Raw genomic sequence first — 18,535 nt, 5'->3', positions numbered from 1 at the left:
GTCGCATTAAGAAAGCTCTGCACACTCTCGATGTGTTGAGGGCCCTTCGACGGTACATCTCACGGACGGCTCCCTTCCGCAAGTCGGCTGTCCTATTCGTACTTCCAGAGGGACAAAGGAAGTGCTCTCCCTCTTCCAAGGCTACTCTAGCCAAATGGATCCGATCGGCTATTCAGGAATCCTATCGTGTCAAGGGTGTTCCTATCCCAGCAGGGATTAAGGCCCATTCTACTCGGTCGGTGGGCGCCTCTTGGGCCATCCGGCACCAGGCGTTGGCACTACAGGTCTGCAAAGCTGCAACATGGTCCAGCTTACATACTTTTACCAAACATTACCACATTCATTCTCTATCGTCTGCAGACGCCGCTCTTGGCAGGCGCATTCTGCCATCGGCGGTACCTTAGGTGTAAGCCAGTGGTACATGGGGTATTAGCAGCTATGTTGCTGCCCACCCAGGGACTGCTTTAGGATGTCCCATGGTCCTGTGTCCCCCAATGAGGCGTAGGAGAAAAGGAGATTTTTGTGTATTTACCGTAAAATCTTTTTCTCCGAGCCAATCAGCACCCACCCTGTTAGCCTTTTGGCTCGTTGTGGTTACTTCTTTGTTTTTGACATAGTTTTTATTGTCTTTCGTTTAATACTCCTACTGCTTTACTTCCGAACTGGTTGAATCCTGGCCAGTGAAAGGGTGTATACTGCAGAGGAGGAGTTAATTTTTCTGTGTTAACTTAGTGTCCTCCTAGTGGCAGCAGCAAAACACCCATGGTCCTGTGTCCCCCAATGATTGGCTCGGAGAAAAAGATTTTACGGTGAGTACACAAAAATCTCCTTTTTTTTTTTTGTTCTAATGACTACTTTTTTCTTGATATCTTTTTCCAGTTCCTATCTCCATTGTAAGTGGGCAACTCTAGAAGAACTTGAAAAAGATCCAAGGATTCAGCAGAAAATAAAGAGGTTCCGAAACAAGCAAGCACAGATGAAGCATATTTTCACTGAGGTTAGTATAGCGTCCGGTACAAAAATGCTGCTCTTGTATTTTTCTTAGTCCGTCTTGTATGCGCTGTACATGTCCGATTCTTCCATGGATTGTTTTTGTTTCACTTGACCAGTTTCACACCCACAATTTTACTATCGGTGTAACAGCTTGTCTTATAAATTACTTTTCTTACTTTTTACACGTTCCTTATGTCGATACCATGAACTTGATCTGTCGGGATTCCATCTAACGTTAGGGCCTTTATTTGTATGGGTTGATGATTGGAAAATAGAACGCTGTTTCCAGATCATTACTTATTTTAAGACAATATTTTATTACAAGAGTGGGCAGCTTCATATTGGCGAATGCTCTACATAACCCCTTTTAAGAAAATTGGTCTTCAGTGTTCCTAAAAGAGCGCTTGCAAATGTTGGATCCGAACTTCCGGAATGTGGGATCCTAGCATACAGAGTGTTACACCTCAACCTTACCAGGGTCCATGTCATTGTGAAAGAGTGAGATCTTGATTTTTCCATTAACCCAGCACAGTCTTTTCTTAGCTGTTACTGATCGGTAATTGCTCTAATGATATTACCTTATGAAAGTGTCTGGGTCGTCACGACAATAACCCTCATCACCAGTCATCCCAAATTAGACTATAAGCATGTAGTACCGGGTAAGAATGAGTCAGACAAAAAGCTGGTTCAATCTCAGTGCATGCTCGTGCTTGTTTAAGTGTCTCCAACGATCACAGCAACTGACTTTATTTCCGGATACGCAGTACTATATTGTGTGTTAGGAGAAGGAATGCAATAGGCGGGGTTTAAGTAGTATATGTCTAGTATTCAGTCTTTCTGATTTGTCCTGATGTCTTCTGATGAATCCTCCTTTCTTCACATTCCTGAAGTTTCAATTTCAGAAGAAATGATACTTCTTTCCTCAGAGACGAAAAGTAGGGCAAAGGTGAATACTGGCAGCCATTTTAAATACAGTTACATTAGCATCTGCAAGCATAGGGAAAACTTATTGTTTCACAGTATAAGAATATATAAAAGTACAAAAAGGTATAAAGATATATCTTTTTCACCTTGACAATCCCCCCTAAATACTTAAGTTTTTCCCTTAAAGAAAGATCCTTCGAGACTGTCCATGTGATGGGGAAAGGGGAAGTGGATTTCTTCATTCAGACACTGTTGTGAATTTACTTTTTGCTCCCTCTAGTGGTTACTAGTTTTTTGACTCTGGTTTTTCTGTCATTCCTTTTATCCGCACCTGGGTCGTTAGTTAAGGGTGTTGCTATTTAAGCTCCCTGGACCTTCAGTTCAATGCCTGGCAACGTAGTTATCAGAGCTAGTCTGCTGTGCTCTTGTCTACTGATCCTGGTTCCAGTTATATCAGCTAAGTCCGCTTTTTGCTTTTTGCTATTTTGTTTTGGTTTTGTATTTTTGTCCAGCTTGTTCCAAATATATATCCTGACCTTTGCTGGAAGCTCTAGGGGGCTGGTGTTCTCCCCCCGGACCGTTAGACGGTTCGGGGGTTCTTGAATTTCCAGTGTGGATTTTGATAGGGTTTTTGTTGACCATATAAGTTACCTTTCTTTATTCTGCTATCAGTTAGCGGGCCTCTCTGTGTTAAACCTGGTTCATTTCTGTGTTTGTCATTTCCTCTTACCTCACCGTTATTATTTGTGGGGGGCTTCTATCCAGCTTTGGGGTCCCCTTCTCTGGAGGCAAGAAAGGTCTTTTGTTTTCCTCTACTAGGGGTAGCTAGATTCTCCGGCTGGAGCGTGTCATCTAGAATCAACGTAGGAATGATCCCCGGCTACTTCTAGTGTTGGCGTTAGGAGTAGATATATGGTCAACCCAGCTACCACTGCCCTATGAGCTGGATTTTTGTATTCTGCAGACTTCCACGTTCCTCTGAGACCCTCGCCATTGGGGTCATAACAGTTTGCCAGGCCAGTATTAAATGTTTAATGCATTGCAGAAGAGGGATTATAAGAAAGAAGATTCTGAGTTTTTTTTTTTTTTTTCTTCTTCCCCTTTACCTCAGAGTGGCTATGCTTGCTGCAGACATGAATGTCCAGACCTTGATTACAAGTGTGGACCAGCTGGCTACTCGTGTGCAGGGCATACAAGACTATGTTATCAGTAATCCTAGGTCAGAACCTAAAATACCGATTCCTGAACTGTTTTCCGGAGACAGGTTTAAGTTTAGGAATTTTGTGAATAATTGTAAATTGTTTTTGTCCCTGAGACCCTGTTCATCTGGAGACTCTGCTCAGCAAGTAAAAATTGTTATTTCGTTCTTACGGGGCGACCCTCAGGATTGGGCTTTTTCGCTGGCGCCAGGAGATCCGGCATTGGCTGATATTAATGCGTTTTTTCTGGCGCTCGGTTTACTTTATGAGGAACCCAATCTTGAGATTCAGGCAGAAAAGGCCTTGCTGGCTATGTCTCAGGGGCAGGACGAGGCTGAAGTGTACTGCCAAAAATTTCGGAAATGGTCCGTGCTGACACATTGGAACGAGTGTGCACTGGCCGCTAATTTTAGAAATGGCCTTTCTGAAGCCATTAAGAATGTTATGGTGGGTTTTCCCATTCCCACAGGTCTGAATGATACTATGGCACTGGCTATTCAAATTGACCGGCGGTTGCGGGAGCGCAAAACCGCAAATTCCCTCATGGTGTTGTCTGAACAGACACCTAATTCGGTGCAATGTGATAGAAAAATCGCAAATTCCCTCATGGTGTTGTCTGAACAGACACCTGATTTAATGCAATGTGATAGAATCCTGACTAGAAATGAGCGGAAAATTCATAGACGCCGGAATGGCTTGTGCTACTACTGTGGTGATTCTACACATATTATCTCAGCATGCTCTAAACGTATAGCTAAGGTTGTTAGTCCTGTCACCGTTGGTAATTTGCAACCTAAATTTATTCTGTCTGTAACTTTGATTTGCTCACTGTCGTCTTTTCCTGTCATGGCGTTTGTAGATTCAGGTGCTGCCCTGAGTCTTATGGATCTGTCATTTGCTAAGCACTGTGGTTTTACTCTTGAACCATTAGAAAATCCTATTCCTCTTAGGGGTATTGATGCTACGCCATTGGCAGCAAATAAACCGCAGTATTGGACACAGGTTACCATGTGCATGACTCCTGAACTCCGCGAGGTGATACGTTTCCTGGTTTTACATAAAATGCATGATTTGGTTGTTTTAGGGCTGCCATGGTTACAGACCCATAATCCAGTCCTGGACTGGAAGGCTATGTCAGTCTCAAGTTGGGGCTGTCGTGGTATTCATGGGGATTCCCTGCCTGTGTCTATTGCTTCTTCTACGCCTTCGGAAGTTCCGGAGTATTTGTCTGATTATCAGGATGTCTTCAGTGAGTCTGAGTCCAGTGCACTGCCTCCTCATAGGGACTGTGACTGTGCTATAGATTTGATCCCAGGCAGTAAATTTCCTAAGGGAAGACTGTTTAATCTGTCGGTACCTGAACATACCGCTATGCGTTCATATATCAAGGAGTCTCTAGAGAAAGGACATATTCGTCCGTCTTCTTCCCCTCTTGGTGCGGGATTCTTTTTTGTGGCAAAAAAGGACGGATCTTTGAGACCTTGTATTGATTATCGGCTTTTAAATAAGATCACTGTCAAATTTCAGTATCCTTTACCGCTGTTGTCTGACTTGTTTGCCCGGATTAAAGGTGCCAAGTGGTTCACCAAGATAGATCTTCGTGGTGCGTACAACCTTGTGCGCATTAAGCAAGGTGATGAATGGAAAACCGCATTCAATACGCCCGAAGGTCATTTTGAGTACTTGGTGATGCCTTTTGGGCTCTCCAATGCGCCTTCAGTTTTTCAGTCCTTTATGCATGACATTTTCCGGAAGTATCTGGATAAATTTTTGATTGTTTATCTGGATGATATTTTGGTTTTTTCTGATAATTGGGATTCGCATGTGGAGCAGGTCAGGTTGGTCTTTAAAATTTTGCGTGAAAATTCTTTGTTTGTCAAGGGCTCAAAGTGTCTCTTTGGTGTACAGAAGGTTCCCTTTTTGGGGTTCATTTTTTCCCCTTCTGCTGTGGAGATGGACCCAGTCAAGGTCCGAGCTATTCTTGATTGGACTCAGCCCTCGTCAGTTAAGAGTCTACAGAAGTTCTTGGGTTTCGCTAACTTCTACCGTCGTTTTATCGCTAATTTTTCTAGCATTGTGAAACCTTTGACGGATATGACCAAGAAGGGCTCCGATGTAGCTAACTGGGCTCCTGCTGCCGTGGAGGCTTTCCAGGAGTTGAAACGCCGGTTTACTTCGGCGCCTGTTTTGTGCCAGCCCGATGTCTCACTTCCCTTTCAGGTTGAGGTGGATGCTTCAGAGATTGGAGCAGGGGCCGTTTTGTCGCAGAGAGGCCCTGGTTGCTCTGTTATGAAACCTTGTGCCTTTTTCTCTAGGAAGTTTTCGCCTGCCGAGCGAAATTATGATGTGGGCAATCGGGAGTTGTTGGCCATGAAATGGGCATTTGAGGAGTGGCGTCATTGGCTCGAGGGTGCTAAGCATCGTGTGGTGGTCTTGACTGATCACAAAAATCTGATGTATCTCGAGTCTGCTAAACGCCTTAATCCGAGACAGGCCCGCTGGTCATTGTTTTTCTCCCGCTTTGATTTTGTTGTCTCGTATTTACCAGGTTCAAAGAATGTGAAGGCCGATGCTCTTTCTAGGAGCTTTGTGCCTGATGCTCCTGGAGTCGCTGATCCTGTTGGTATTCTTAAAGATGGAGTTATCTTGTCAGCTATTTCTCCGGATCTGCGACGTGTGTTGCAGAGATTTCAGGCTGATAGGCCTGAGTCTTGTCCACCTGACAGACTGTTTGTCCCGGATAAGTGGACCAGCAGAGTCATTTCCGAGGTTCATTCCTCGGTGTTGGCAGGTCACCCGGGAATTTTTGGCACCAGAGATCTGGTGGCCAGGTCCTTTTGGTGGCCTTCCTTGTCAAGGGATGTGCGGTCATTTGTGCAGTCCTGTGGGACTTGTGCTCGAGCTAAGCCTTGCTGTTCTCGTGCCAGCGGTTTGCTCTTGCCCTTGCCTGTCCCGAAGAGACCTTGGACACATATCTCCATGGATTTCATTTCTGATCTTCCGCTATCCCAGGGCATGTCCGTTATCTGGGTGATATGTGATCGCTTCTCAAAGATGGTCCATTTGGTTCCTTTGCCTAAGCTGCCTTCCTCTTCCGATCTGGTTCCTGTGTTTTTCCAGAACGTGGTTCGTTTGCACGGCATCCCTGAGAATATTGTGTCAGACAGAGGATCCCAGTTCGTTTCCAGATTCTGGCGATCCTTTTGTAGTAGGATGGGCATTGATTTGTCGTTTTCGTCTGCTTTCCATCCTCAGACTAATGGACAGACGGAGCGAACCAATCAGACTTTGGAGGCTTATTTGAGGTGTTTTGTCTCTGCTGATCAGGACGATTGGGTGACATTCTTGCCGTTGGCTGAGTTTGCCCTTAATAATCGGGCTAGTTCCGCCACCTTGGTTTCGCCTTTTTTCTGCAACTCTGGTTTCCATCCTCGCTTTTCTTCGGGTCATGTGGAGCCTTCTGACTGTCCTGGGGTGGATTCTGTGGTGGATAGGTTGCAGCGGATCTGGAATCATGTGGTGGACAACTTGAAGTTGTCACAGGAGAGGGCTCAGCGCTTTGCCAACCGCCGCCGCGGTGTGGGTCCCCGACTACGCGTTGGGGATTTGGTATGGCTTTCTTCCCGCTTTGTTCCTATGAAGGTCTCCTCTCCCAAATTTAAACCTCGTTTTATTGGGCCTTACAAGATATTGGAAATCCTTAATCCTGTATCTTTTCGTCTGGATCTTCCTGTGTCGTTTGCTATTCACAATGTATTTCATAGGTCCTTGTTGCGGCGGTACATTGTGCCTATAGTTCCTTCTGCTGAGCCTCCTGCTCCGGTGTTGGTTGAGGGCGAGTTGGAGTACGTGGTGGAGAAGATCTTGGATTCTCGCCTCTCCAGGCGGAGGCTTCAGTACCTGGTCAAGTGGAAGGGCTATGGTCAGGAGGATAATTCCTGGGTGGTCGCCTCTGATGTTCATGCGGCCGATTTAGTTCGTGCCTTTCATGCCGCTCATCCTGATCGCCCTGGTGGTCGTGGTGAGGGTTCGGTGACCCCTCACTAAGGGGGGGGTACTGTTGTGAATTTACTTTTTGCTCCCTCTAGTGGTTACTAGTTTTTTGACTCTGGTTTTTCTGTCATTCCTTTTATCCGCACCTGGGTCGTTAGTTAAGGGTGTTGCTATTTAAGCTCCCTGGACCTTCAGTTCAATGCCTGGCAACGTAGTTATCAGAGCTAGTCTGCTGTGCTCTTGTCTACTGATCCTGGTTCCAGTTATATCAGCTAAGTCCGCTTTTTGCTTTTTGCTATTTTGTTTTGGTTTTGTATTTTTGTCCAGCTTGTTCCAAATATATATCCTGACCTTTGCTGGAAGCTCTAGGGGGCTGGTGTTCTCCCCCCGGACCGTTAGACGGTTCGGGGGTTCTTGAATTTCCAGTGTGGATTTTGATAGGGTTTTTGTTGACCATATAAGTTACCTTTCTTTATTCTGCTATCAGTTAGCGGGCCTCTCTGTGCTAAACCTGGTTCATTTCTGTGTTTGTCATTTCCTCTTACCTCACCGTTATTATTTGTGGGGGGCTTCTATCCAGCTTTGGGGTCCCCTTCTCTGGAGGCAAGAAAGGTCTTTTGTTTTCCTCTACTAGGGGTAGCTAGATTCTCCGGCTGGAGCGTGTCATCTAGAATCAACGTAGGAATGATCCCCGGCTACTTCTAGTGTTGGCGTTAGTAGATATATGGTCAACCCAGCTACCACTGCCCTATGAGCTGGATTTTTGTATTCTGCAGACTTCCACGTTCCTCTGAGACCCTCGCCATTGGGGTCATAACAGACACCTCAGAAGCTCTCCCCTAGCGAGAGGCCTCCAGGCAGCTGAACCCTCCACTAACCTCACATGGAGTTCTCCCGCTGTCCCTAAACTAAGTCTCTTAGCGTCATCTGAGAATAGGGGGTTTTGTCTAATTTCTTGAGGGGGACGTACTTAGGGATCTCCCCTGGATCAGTACCATCGTACTCTAGTGGGTCTACTTCTTGATTGAGGAAGGTGCCAGTCGGAATTGCTTTGGCGATAACCTTTTTATACAAGGGAATAACACAACAGAGAATTATCGATCCAATTAGAGGGCAATCAGTACCAGACAGGCCTGTTGAAGGAATCCCTTGAGCCCACCCAACCAGCCGGAAAAGAAAGATGTGTCTACTCCAGCATTAGTTTTCAATTCTGTTGCTAACCCAGTTATCTTTTTAAGGGCTATCATGGTTTTTCCATTTACTCCAGAGTTCTGAGGGATATAGGTACAACATTCTTCTCGTACCATCCCACAAACTCCTCCTTTCTCAGCTAAAATCATATCAAGGGCTAGTCGGTTTTGGAGGGTCATTCTAGTGTTAGGGCCCAATTCCTCAACTATACCCTGAAAGGCATCCTGGCTAAAATTGACGAACCTTTGTTCACTGTAATATATGTAATTGATCCAATCAACATTTTTATTAATCTGCACCTGTGGGATCAAAGAAGCAAAGCCGGCATAAATCTGGTTCTGAGCTTTAAACTGGTCAGGCACCCCCTTTGGCACTCCAATGGCATCAATATATACCAGTGGATCTTCTTCATAACTCATGTGGAGCTGATCAAGGCTTCTCCTCTTTCTGGTAGGTTCATCAGGTGTCTCTGGATCCCAAGGTAAAATCTTGAACTGTATGGCTAGTTTAACAAGGGTGCATTGACCTATCCAGGCATTAGGCAACCTAGGACGGAGCTTACCATCTCCACATAACCAATAAATGTCGTACATATATTGTGTATGTTTAATTAGCAAATCAGTATCTAGAGAACTGTTCTCTTTACAGAAACCTGTCTCGAAGATCCCTACTGGTGTACCTGTGGTGTCATGGGAATTATAGCAGGTGTAATTGTCAGCTAATACGGTTACTTCTCCTGGGACCTTTAGTTTGGGTCTCTCATGAATTAGTGGGACGTAATCTGGGCAATCAGTGGGCTTCAGACCTTTCAACAGATTCATGACACAGACAGTGATATTATCATCAGGAAAAAGCAATGCATGTGTGTATAGATGTGTATTCGCAGCAGCACAAGCAATACATCCTACAGAAATATTCTGGACTCTTACATTGTATCTTACCCATTCTAACCATAGGTTTTTCCTTGGGGCTGTTTGTGTTTCTATGGAGAAAACTTCTTGCCAACTGAGACCTGGAATGGGGATTACTTCATTAACTACATTTTGCAAACACTCACCTGGGCCTATTTTAGCTGTACTGGTAACAGGGGCCTTGGTTGGTCTGAAGCTAATATCCTGGAGCTGTATGTGGCCTAAATTCCCATAGTATCCACCATTAAATACATAATGGAAATGTCTTCCCAGTACAAACGTCTGCAGGTCAGCAGATAGGGCGGCACGGTGGCGCAGTGGTTAGCACTGCAGCCTTGCAGCGCTGGAGTCCTGGGTTCAAACCCAACCAAGGACAACATCTGCAAAGAGTTTGTATGTTCTCTCCGTGTTTGCGTGGGTTTCCTCCGGGCACTCCGGTTTCCTCCCACATTCCAAAAGACATACTGATAGGGAATTTAGATTGTGAGCCTCATCGGGGGACAGTGATGATAATGTGTGCAAAACCTGTAAAGCGCTGCGGAATATGTTAGTGCTATATAAAAATAAAGATTATTATTATTATTATTATTGGGGGTTTTCAAGATTTAGGAGGAGGGGGTGACAGTTTCTACCCCATTTACAGCCCCTAAGTGGTTGCAGAAGGTCTGTTAGATGCATTCTCTCACGAAGACTCCTACCTGTCCCATCCTTAGGGAACATGGCTTCACTAGGTTTATATCCCCAATCATCCCCCGTATTCCAGGCAGCGTCTGACCAATAATAATTATTGTTGTCATTTCTGGTAACACACATATAAAACTGGATGATTCCCTCTACCACCCGTTGAGTCTCGGGGCACTTGACTACATCGCAGAAATCAAATCGCCAGATGTTTACCGGGGCCGTTAGGTTTACCCAGAGAATAGTGGGACCAGGATTCTTATTTACAATAGGGGCCGAAGAGGTAGGGGCGAGGATGGCCCCCAACCCCGGGACCAAAAACAACAGCAACATTTCCCTTCAATCACTACTGTGACCAAACACTGGTTCGGTCTCTTTTACAGTGTGAGGCGTGGATCCAGGTGCTCTTCCCTTCGAGCTTGACAGCTGTGGCTGTGGTCAGGAGCACTTGGTATGGTCTGTCAAATCTTGGTTCCAGGCTCTTCTGGACGTGCCGCTTTATCACTACCCAGTCTCCTGGCTCCAAGGGATGGTGTCCAGGAACCTTGTCTGGGTCTGGAAGAGAACTGAAGACAGTTAAAGGCACTTTGGCAAGGTGTCCATGTAAGGCCTGCACATAGCTAGTCAAATCCTGGTACTTGAGCTGCAACTGTTGTGGAAAGAAACATCCAAGATTGGGGCCCCTGCCAAACAGAATCTCATACGGTGACAGTCCTGTCTTCCTGTTTGGGGTATATCTTACTGAAAACAAAGCCAGAGGAAGGCATTCTGTCCATGGTTTACCAGTCTCTGCCATTGCCTTCTGGATTTTAGGCTTAAGAGTTCCATTTAGTCTCTCCACTTTTCCACTGCTCTGTGTATGGTATGGAGTATGCAATGCTTGACTTACCCCCAGTGCTGCCATTACCTCTGACATGATCTCTCCAGTAAAATGGGAACCCTGATCGCTTTCAATAACCTCAGGAACTCCATACCTGCATATGATCTCAGCCATCAGTTTCTTCGCCGTTGTCTTAGCCGTATCTTTGGCAACTGGGTAGGCTTCTGGCCAACCTGAAAATAAATCAATGCAGACCAACACATACTCATACGTCCCTACCCTAGGCAACTAAACATAATCAATCTGCAGTCTCTGGAATGGGTAAAGGGGCCGGGGAGTGTGTTTGGATGGAGTTTTCACTGTCCTTCCCTGATTATGTGTGGCACATATTATGCAGCTCTGTACCTGCCTTTCTGTGCAGGTGGAAAACCCGGGGGCAATCCATTGTTTCTGTAGGGTGTCACACATGGCCGTCTTCGAGTGGTGCACATTCTCGTGCGGAACCTGTGCCATCATTGGGTACAGTACCTGTGGTAGGCAGACCTTTTCACCCCTCCCCCATAGTCCAGTGACGGTATCAGAGCAAGCCCCTATCTCTTGCCACCTATTTTTCTCCTCCTTACTTGTCTGTTCTTGTAACCGGGCTAAGATGTCTTTCAACACAAGTGGAGATGGTGGGGTGTCTAGGTGATGTACTCTAGAGGCTACAGGAGTGCTTGCTGCTTTCTTGGCAGCCTGGTCTGCCAGTGCGTTACCCTTTGCCTGTCCATCAGTGCCTTTGGTATGTGCATTTACCTTTATGATGCCTGCTTGGGTGGGAAGCTGTAGTGCATTCATAAATTGCTGGACTGCCTCAGCATTTTTAATGGGGTGGCCATTTGCTGTCAGGAAAGCCCTGGCTCTCCAGATAGGCCCATAATCGTGTGCAATGTCAAAAGCATACCTGGAATCAGTGTAGATATTTACAGTCTTACCTTCTGCTAGTTTGCACGCTTCTATGAGCGCCTTGAGCTCTGCTTCTTGTGCAGACATATGAGCTGGCATTGACTCTGCCTTGATTACCTCATGTTCTGAGACCACAGCATATCTGGTACAGAAGCGTCCTTGGTCACCTTGGTGATGGGTTCCATCTACAAAAAGCTCAAAATCAGCATTAGAATAGGCACACTAGAGACAGTAGGGAGACCAGCCGTTTCCTGAGACATCAATTCCAGACAATCGTGTGGTTTGGAAATCTGATCTTGTTCCTCTGGATCCATTCTAGAAAGAAAAAGAGTGTCCTTTTCCATGTCACCTACTCTTATCCCCCCTTTGGATCCAGGGGAACTAGGAGAAAAGTAGCGGGGTTTAGGACAGTGCACCTTTTCAAAGTCACATTAGTAGGCATGAGAATAGCACACTGAAGTCGCAGCTGTCTGGCCATAGACATGTGGCTAGGTTGTACTTGGTTAAGGATACTATGTACATCGTGTGGGGTGGCCATAGCTTCTCCTGGTTGCAAGGGGCCATAAGCAGCAAAGTAGGCCTGACACTCTTGGGTTATGACTGGGCCTCCCTTGTTGGCTATCTGTTGGGCCAAACCGCCTCTATGTGACAGGGTAGAGTTGGCTGGGTTCACTATGGCTCCCACCTGGTGGGTAATTATGTCCCCATACCCCGCTGAGAAAAGAACCTGGGAACCCTGAGGTGTGATGTAGTAGCGTGAATGACAGGGGAACCAAACTTCAGGTTCTTGGAGAGTCTGGCCTTGTAGGCGTGAAGGTTTCACGGGAAGAGGAGGTCTAGGGGCCTTTCCGAGCTGGGGGGTCTGCCATCTACACCGATTAAAACAAACTCTTGGTCTGAGAATTGACATGACGGGGCTTGAGAGGGAGTGAGATTCCCAGACAGGGTTAAAAGAAGTATTGGAGAACTGAATTTGTGTACGGTGGGAGGAGGGTAGGAGCTGGAGTCTGTTACATGGGCCACTGATAAGGAACAAAGCTGTGTCCTTGCAGCTGTGTGTGGGTGTGTGTGTGTGTGGGGGGGGCTAAGGTTGGAGCAGACATCACTGCGGCTACAGATTTAACCTTTAATTTCCCTGCTGATACAGAATGGGCTTTTTGTTACAATGAGAATCTCAGATCTTTAAATACTACCATAAGACGCCCATAGAACTTCTCGGCAGTTCAGGATATATTGATACCTTGGCTTTAAGGGACATAGGGCTTACAGTCGGGAGTAGAGGCTTAATTTCCTAGGGGGGGACCATATTATCTAACAGGGAGCCCCCCTGTTTCAGATTATTATTTTTTATTATTTGTCTTTCTAACACATTACCCTCAATCACTTTCTCAGTTCCTTCTGGTACCACAAAACATCCAGTTTTTTTTTTGTCATAGTAATAGGCAACTTTCCTTTTTCAACGTAGCAAAAACAATCAGAATTCACTTCCTCTGTTGATCCTCAATTTGCTATATATCAAACACTCAACTTGAAGCAGGTGAATCTTTTACCAATCTTTCAATTACACTGATAATCAAACAATCACTTACAAATTTCCTTCTAAAACTAGGCACTAGATTTCACTTTCAAATTCCAGCTTATAATATTTCTTTGTACTTCAAAACAATATTGTCGCTTTAAACAAAACACAGATCTACCAGCGCGTACTACACCAAGAAAATACAGAGAGAGAGAGCAGCCACATACTGCCCCCTCCATTCCAGAAACAGAGATAAGAAAAATCACAGCATTCCTCTACACAGAGAAAGCAATAACGCAGCTGTATAACTCCCCCCTCCCATCAGATATTTTAGAAATAAACACAGAAACGGAATACAGCAGTTCTCAGACTTAATTTCTACAAAACCTTCCTCTGATCCTCCCTCTCCATCAACCTCTTTCCATGCTTCGTTCTTTAAGCTTCGCGCAACTCATAAATGAGCTTGCGCTTGTTCTCACAATCCTTTATCTTTCAACATGCCCCTTCGTTCTCTATGAGATTGTGCCATGTAGACGGCTGCAATCTCCCTGACGAGGGCAGTCCTACATACTCGTACAACCTCTCAACATTCTTGACTGCCTTCTTTCCCTCTCGTGACTCTACTATTGTCTTGACTTCCACAGCATCCTCATTTAACTTGTGGGGCACAGACTTCTTCTGCTTTAAGAGACGCAGCATGACTCACAGAATACTATGCCCTTCTGCAGTAGGCCACTGACAGCGATATCAACACTGTGTCCTATAGCACGGAACCTCTCGTTCAACGAACTAGGAAAAGAGCCTCGCGCTCAATATTTCCTGTCCCTAACCTGAACAACAGTGATTAACAGACTATCCTGTCACGATATTCTAAACCGTTGGGAGGCGGTCTCCTAGTGAGAGTTCTCCACAAAAATTCTGGTGGTCCCGTACGGGGACGTCTTAATTACCTGTTTCTGGTGGTCCCGTCTCGGGACGTCTTAATTACCTGTTTCTGGTGGTCCCGTACGGAGACGTCTTAATTACCTGTTTGTACTCAAAAATTCTGGTGGTCCCCCACTTGGGACGTCTTAATTACCTGTTAGTACAATATCACAGAGGCTGCGTCTCCTATCCCTTTCTCTAAGCCGCTAGCAATCTACAATTTGCTCAATCTTTCACTCCACTTCACTACTAGACAATAGTCACGGGTAGGGTGGTTGAATGGAGTACAATGACCGGTGGAGGAGGTATGGTGTACATGAGGACGCGCAGGATGCGACGTCTCTCAGTTACTGGTTCAGAGCGTGGCACGGGATCGCGCTCGGTCTCACCACTCGACCGGTCACCTCTCGGACCCAAGGAGACCACAGACAAACCAATAACGGCTGAGACACTAGCAAGTGTGACACATACAGAGTATATGATCTCCACTTACCGTGTTTGGAGGGTGATCAGTCCTCGAGGTCAGCCACTACGGGTGTCGTCCACGGACGTCCAGGGGGTCTCGGATCGCTGGCCACGCCCCACGTTGGAAGCGCCAAATTGTCGGGGTCGTCGCGACAATAACCCTCATTCACCAGTCATCCCAAATTAGACTATAAGCATGTAGTACCGGGTAAGAATGAGTCAGACAAAAAGCTGGTTCAATCTCAGTGCATGCTCGTGTTTGTTTAAGTGTCGGCAACGATCACAGCAACTGACTTTTTTTCCGGATACGCAGTACTATATTGTGTGTTAGTAGAAGGAATGCAATAGGCGGGGTTTAAGCAGTATATGTCTAGTATTCAGTCTTTCTGATTTGTCCTGATGTCTTCTGATGAATCCTCCTTTCTTCACATTCCTGAAGTTTCAATTTCAGAAGAAATGATACTTCTTTCCTCAGAGACGAAAAGTAGGGCAAAGGTGAATACTGGCAGCCATTTTAAATACAGTTACATTAGCATCTGCAAGCATAGGGAAAACTTATTGTTTCACAGTATAAGAATATATAAAAGTACAAAAAGGTATAAAGATATATCTTTTTCACCTTGACAAAAGTATGCAACAACGCCGGATCTTACCCTTTCATTGCAACAGCTGCGGAGGGTTATGGGATTCCTGCAAACTGGAAGTCGGGTCCTATTTGGGGGGGACACTTAGTGCCACTTTTATTTAATAGGTGTCATTCTTAAATAAAAAAAGGCAGCCCCAGATTGTGGATCGGTACTCTTTAAACAGGCCCAGTCTTCACCCGTCGAACAAACAAACTACCGTTTATACTTGAGTATAAGCCAAGTTTTTCAGCACATTTTTTCTGTTGAAAAGGCCGAGGGGGTTTATACTCGAGTGAGGGTCCAGAAGATGGAGGGGGAGCGGCAGTGGTGGAACATCGTGTCACAGGGGCAGGAGCCGGCTGATGCGGCTAACTCCTGTTCCCGCTGCTAAAGAGAAACTAATATTTACTGTGCTGGCAGTGAATATTCATATCTCTGTAATAGGGCGCACAGTGTCAGTCGTAGCCGGCTCCTGTAGCGACCGGGCGGCAGCGTGTTCCCGCTACTTAAGAGAAATGAATATTCACCTCTCTACACTCCCAGTGAATATTCATTTCTCTTTAGTGGGCACATGAGACCGCCCGGCTGCTGTTGCTGCTGACACTGTGCGCGCTACTTGCCATATTTTTCAGACTATAAGACGCACCGGACCATAAGACGCACCTAGGTTTTAGAGGAGGAAACTAATGGTCATGTGTGCGATACTTAAGAGAAATGACCGCCGGCAGCAGCAGGAAGCAGGCGGCTGACAGTGCTCGCTACTGAAGAGGAATGGATACTCACCGCATTCTGATGAACACTATTCAGGCAGCTGTGCTCTGCTTGTGAGCAGCGCATGATGTCCCTGCCATGTGCTGCTTACAAGCATTAAGCTGCTGCTGGCACCGGAGAAGGACGCTGCGACTGCGAGGGAGCGGAGGAAGGTAAGATTAAGGGTATGTTCACACGTTCCTGATTTCAATCCTTTTTTTTGAGGACTAAAACCGCAGCTCTTGGCAGAAAACGCAGGTGCGTTTTTGATGCGGTTTTGATGCGGTTTTTTTATGCAGTTTTCTCTGCAGATTGTCTGTGTTTGACACAAATAAAGCTTTAACTGCAGTGGGGAAAAGAAAAAAGAAATGATGTCATTTCCTTGTCCAACCCTTTTCTTCTTCCATCCTCCATTTTGGGACTAAACACCAAAATGAGTGGACGTGTTTTGAATGACAGCGCTCCGCAGAGTGCTGAGCGTAGGCCAGATCACAGCCCGCGGATCCAGCTCTATCCAGCTATTTAAGTCTACGTTCACATTTGCTGTCTGCGCCGCAGCGTCGGGCACCGCAGCGTCGCCGCATGCGTCATGCGCCCCTATATTTAACATGGGGGCGCATGGACATGCGTCGCACTTGCGTTTTGCGCCGCATGCGTCACTGCAGCGCACGCATCCGGGCGCAGAGGACGCAGCAAGTTGCATTTTTGCTGCGTCCAAAATCAATCAAAAAAAGGACGCATGCGGCGCAAAATGCAGCGTTGTGCATGCGTTTTGCTGCGTTTTTGTTTGCGTTGTGTGTTGCGGCGCCGACGCTGCGGCGCACAACGCAAATGTGAACATAGCCTAAGTGCCACGTATTTAAGTGCCACGTATTTAAGTGCCACGTATTTAAGTGCCACGTATTTAAGTGCCACGTATTTAAGTGCCACGTATTTAAGTGCCACGTATTTAAGTGCCACGTATTTAAGTGCCACGTATTTATGTGCCACGTATTTCAGTGCCACGTATTTAACTGCCACGTATTTAAGTGCCACGTATCACGTATTTAAGTGCCTCGTATCACGTATTTCAGTGCCACGTATCACACATATATATAACGTATAACACACTGACAGGAGCCATAGTTCCTGTCGGTGTGTCACTGCGCATGCGCGAGCGAGTTTACCGGCGGTCATTGACCCCGGCACTCTCGCTTAACGGCAGTGCTACGTGGGAAAGTTCAACGCAGCTGTACTGCCGTTAACTGAGACGCCGGAGCCATTGAACTCCGGAACAGTACGCGATACACTGCTAGGAGCTTCGCTCCTGGCAGTGTATCGCCGGAGAGCAGGGGATCGGCGTGGGACACTCGTTTTATGGATTCTGCGGACAGGGAGTATGAATTTGATTTTTTATTTTGGGATTTTATCTAGGGGATCGAGGGCTTCGCCTACCAGTGTGCTGTTGGTGAGTATATACTCTGTGTTATATGTTGTATGTACTGTGTGTCATGTATGTGTATTGTGTGTGTTTTGTGTAACTTTACAACTGTGCTAAGTCGCCGGACACAGGGACAACTCTCCCATCCTAATACCAGATGGGAGTAGTAGTCCCATACGGCGACTTAGCACAATGGTGGCACTAGCGTCGCATGGGGACACACACACACACACACACACACACACACACACACACACACACACACACACACACACACATACCAAATCAATCAAACGGCCGACACGATCCCCATGCGACGGTATGCCTCCATGTCTCTTCGCCCAAGCACTTCCGCCCACGCACTTCCGGCCGCTTCCCCGCACTTCCTGCTGCAGCGGTTCTGCACCACAAACCGCAATAAAACCCGCAGATATATTTTTGATCTGCGGGTTTTACTGCGGGTTTGACCTCACAATGGAGGTCTATGGGTGCAGAACCGCTGCTGTTTCGGACAAAGAAGTGACATGCTCCTTCTTTTTTCCCGCAGCTATTCAGCGTGGCTTTTTTTTGGAAATTCAGGATCGTGTGCACAGTGGTTCCTGTTTTCCATAGGGTACATTGTACTGTACCCTGCATGGAAAAAAGCTGCGTAACCGCAGCGGCAAAACCGCTGCGGTTCCGCGGTAAAAAACGCACTGTGTGAACATGGCCTAAAGGTTTTCTTTTTTTTTTTTTTTAATCTTTTCTGAAGGGGCCATGGATACCAGGACTGGGATGGGGCCAATCTATCATACCAGGAAGAAATGAATATTCATTGCCCTCCACGCTCATGGGCGTGGAATGCAGTGCATACTCATTTCTCTTTAGCAGCGGGCACATGAGTCAGCCGGAGCCGCCGACTCCTGCCTCTGTGACCCGCTGCTCCTCTGATACCGCTCCCCCACCACAGCCAGAGCCAATATATCTGCACTATAAGATGCACCCTCCATTTTCCTCCACATTTTGGGAGGAAAAAAGTGCGTCTTATTGTCCAAAAAATACTGTAATAACAATGAATACTCACTGCCCTCCATACACATAGTCCCGGCGTGGGTAGCGGTGAGTATTCCAGCAGCTGTGCTCTGCTTGTGAGCAGCACATGACGTCCCTAAACGTGCCATAAAGCAGCTGCTGG

At 46.4% G+C, this 18,535-nt stretch overlaps 1 protein-coding gene across 5 annotated transcripts in view; it reads left to right on the top strand.

The window, feature by feature from the left end:
• Positions 1 to 18,535, top strand: part of CHD6 (chromodomain helicase DNA binding protein 6) — a 229,436-nt gene that overhangs the window by 100,171 nt on the left and 110,730 nt on the right. For all 5 annotated transcript variants that reach the window (XM_077251925.1, XM_077251921.1, XM_077251924.1 and 2 more), the window contains exon 8: positions 880 to 997. In XM_077251925.1, the coding sequence (XP_077108040.1) occupies positions 880 to 997 (118 nt within the window). The remainder of the gene's footprint in view (positions 1 to 879; positions 998 to 18,535) is intronic.

The sequence above is a fragment of the Ranitomeya variabilis genome, chromosome 4 (assembly GCF_051348905.1).
Source record: "Ranitomeya variabilis isolate aRanVar5 chromosome 4, aRanVar5.hap1, whole genome shotgun sequence".
NCBI lineage: Eukaryota > Metazoa > Chordata > Amphibia > Anura > Dendrobatidae > Ranitomeya > Ranitomeya variabilis.
Note: the sequence above shows the minus strand (reverse complement) of the source record. Positions and strands in the feature narration are given on the sequence as shown.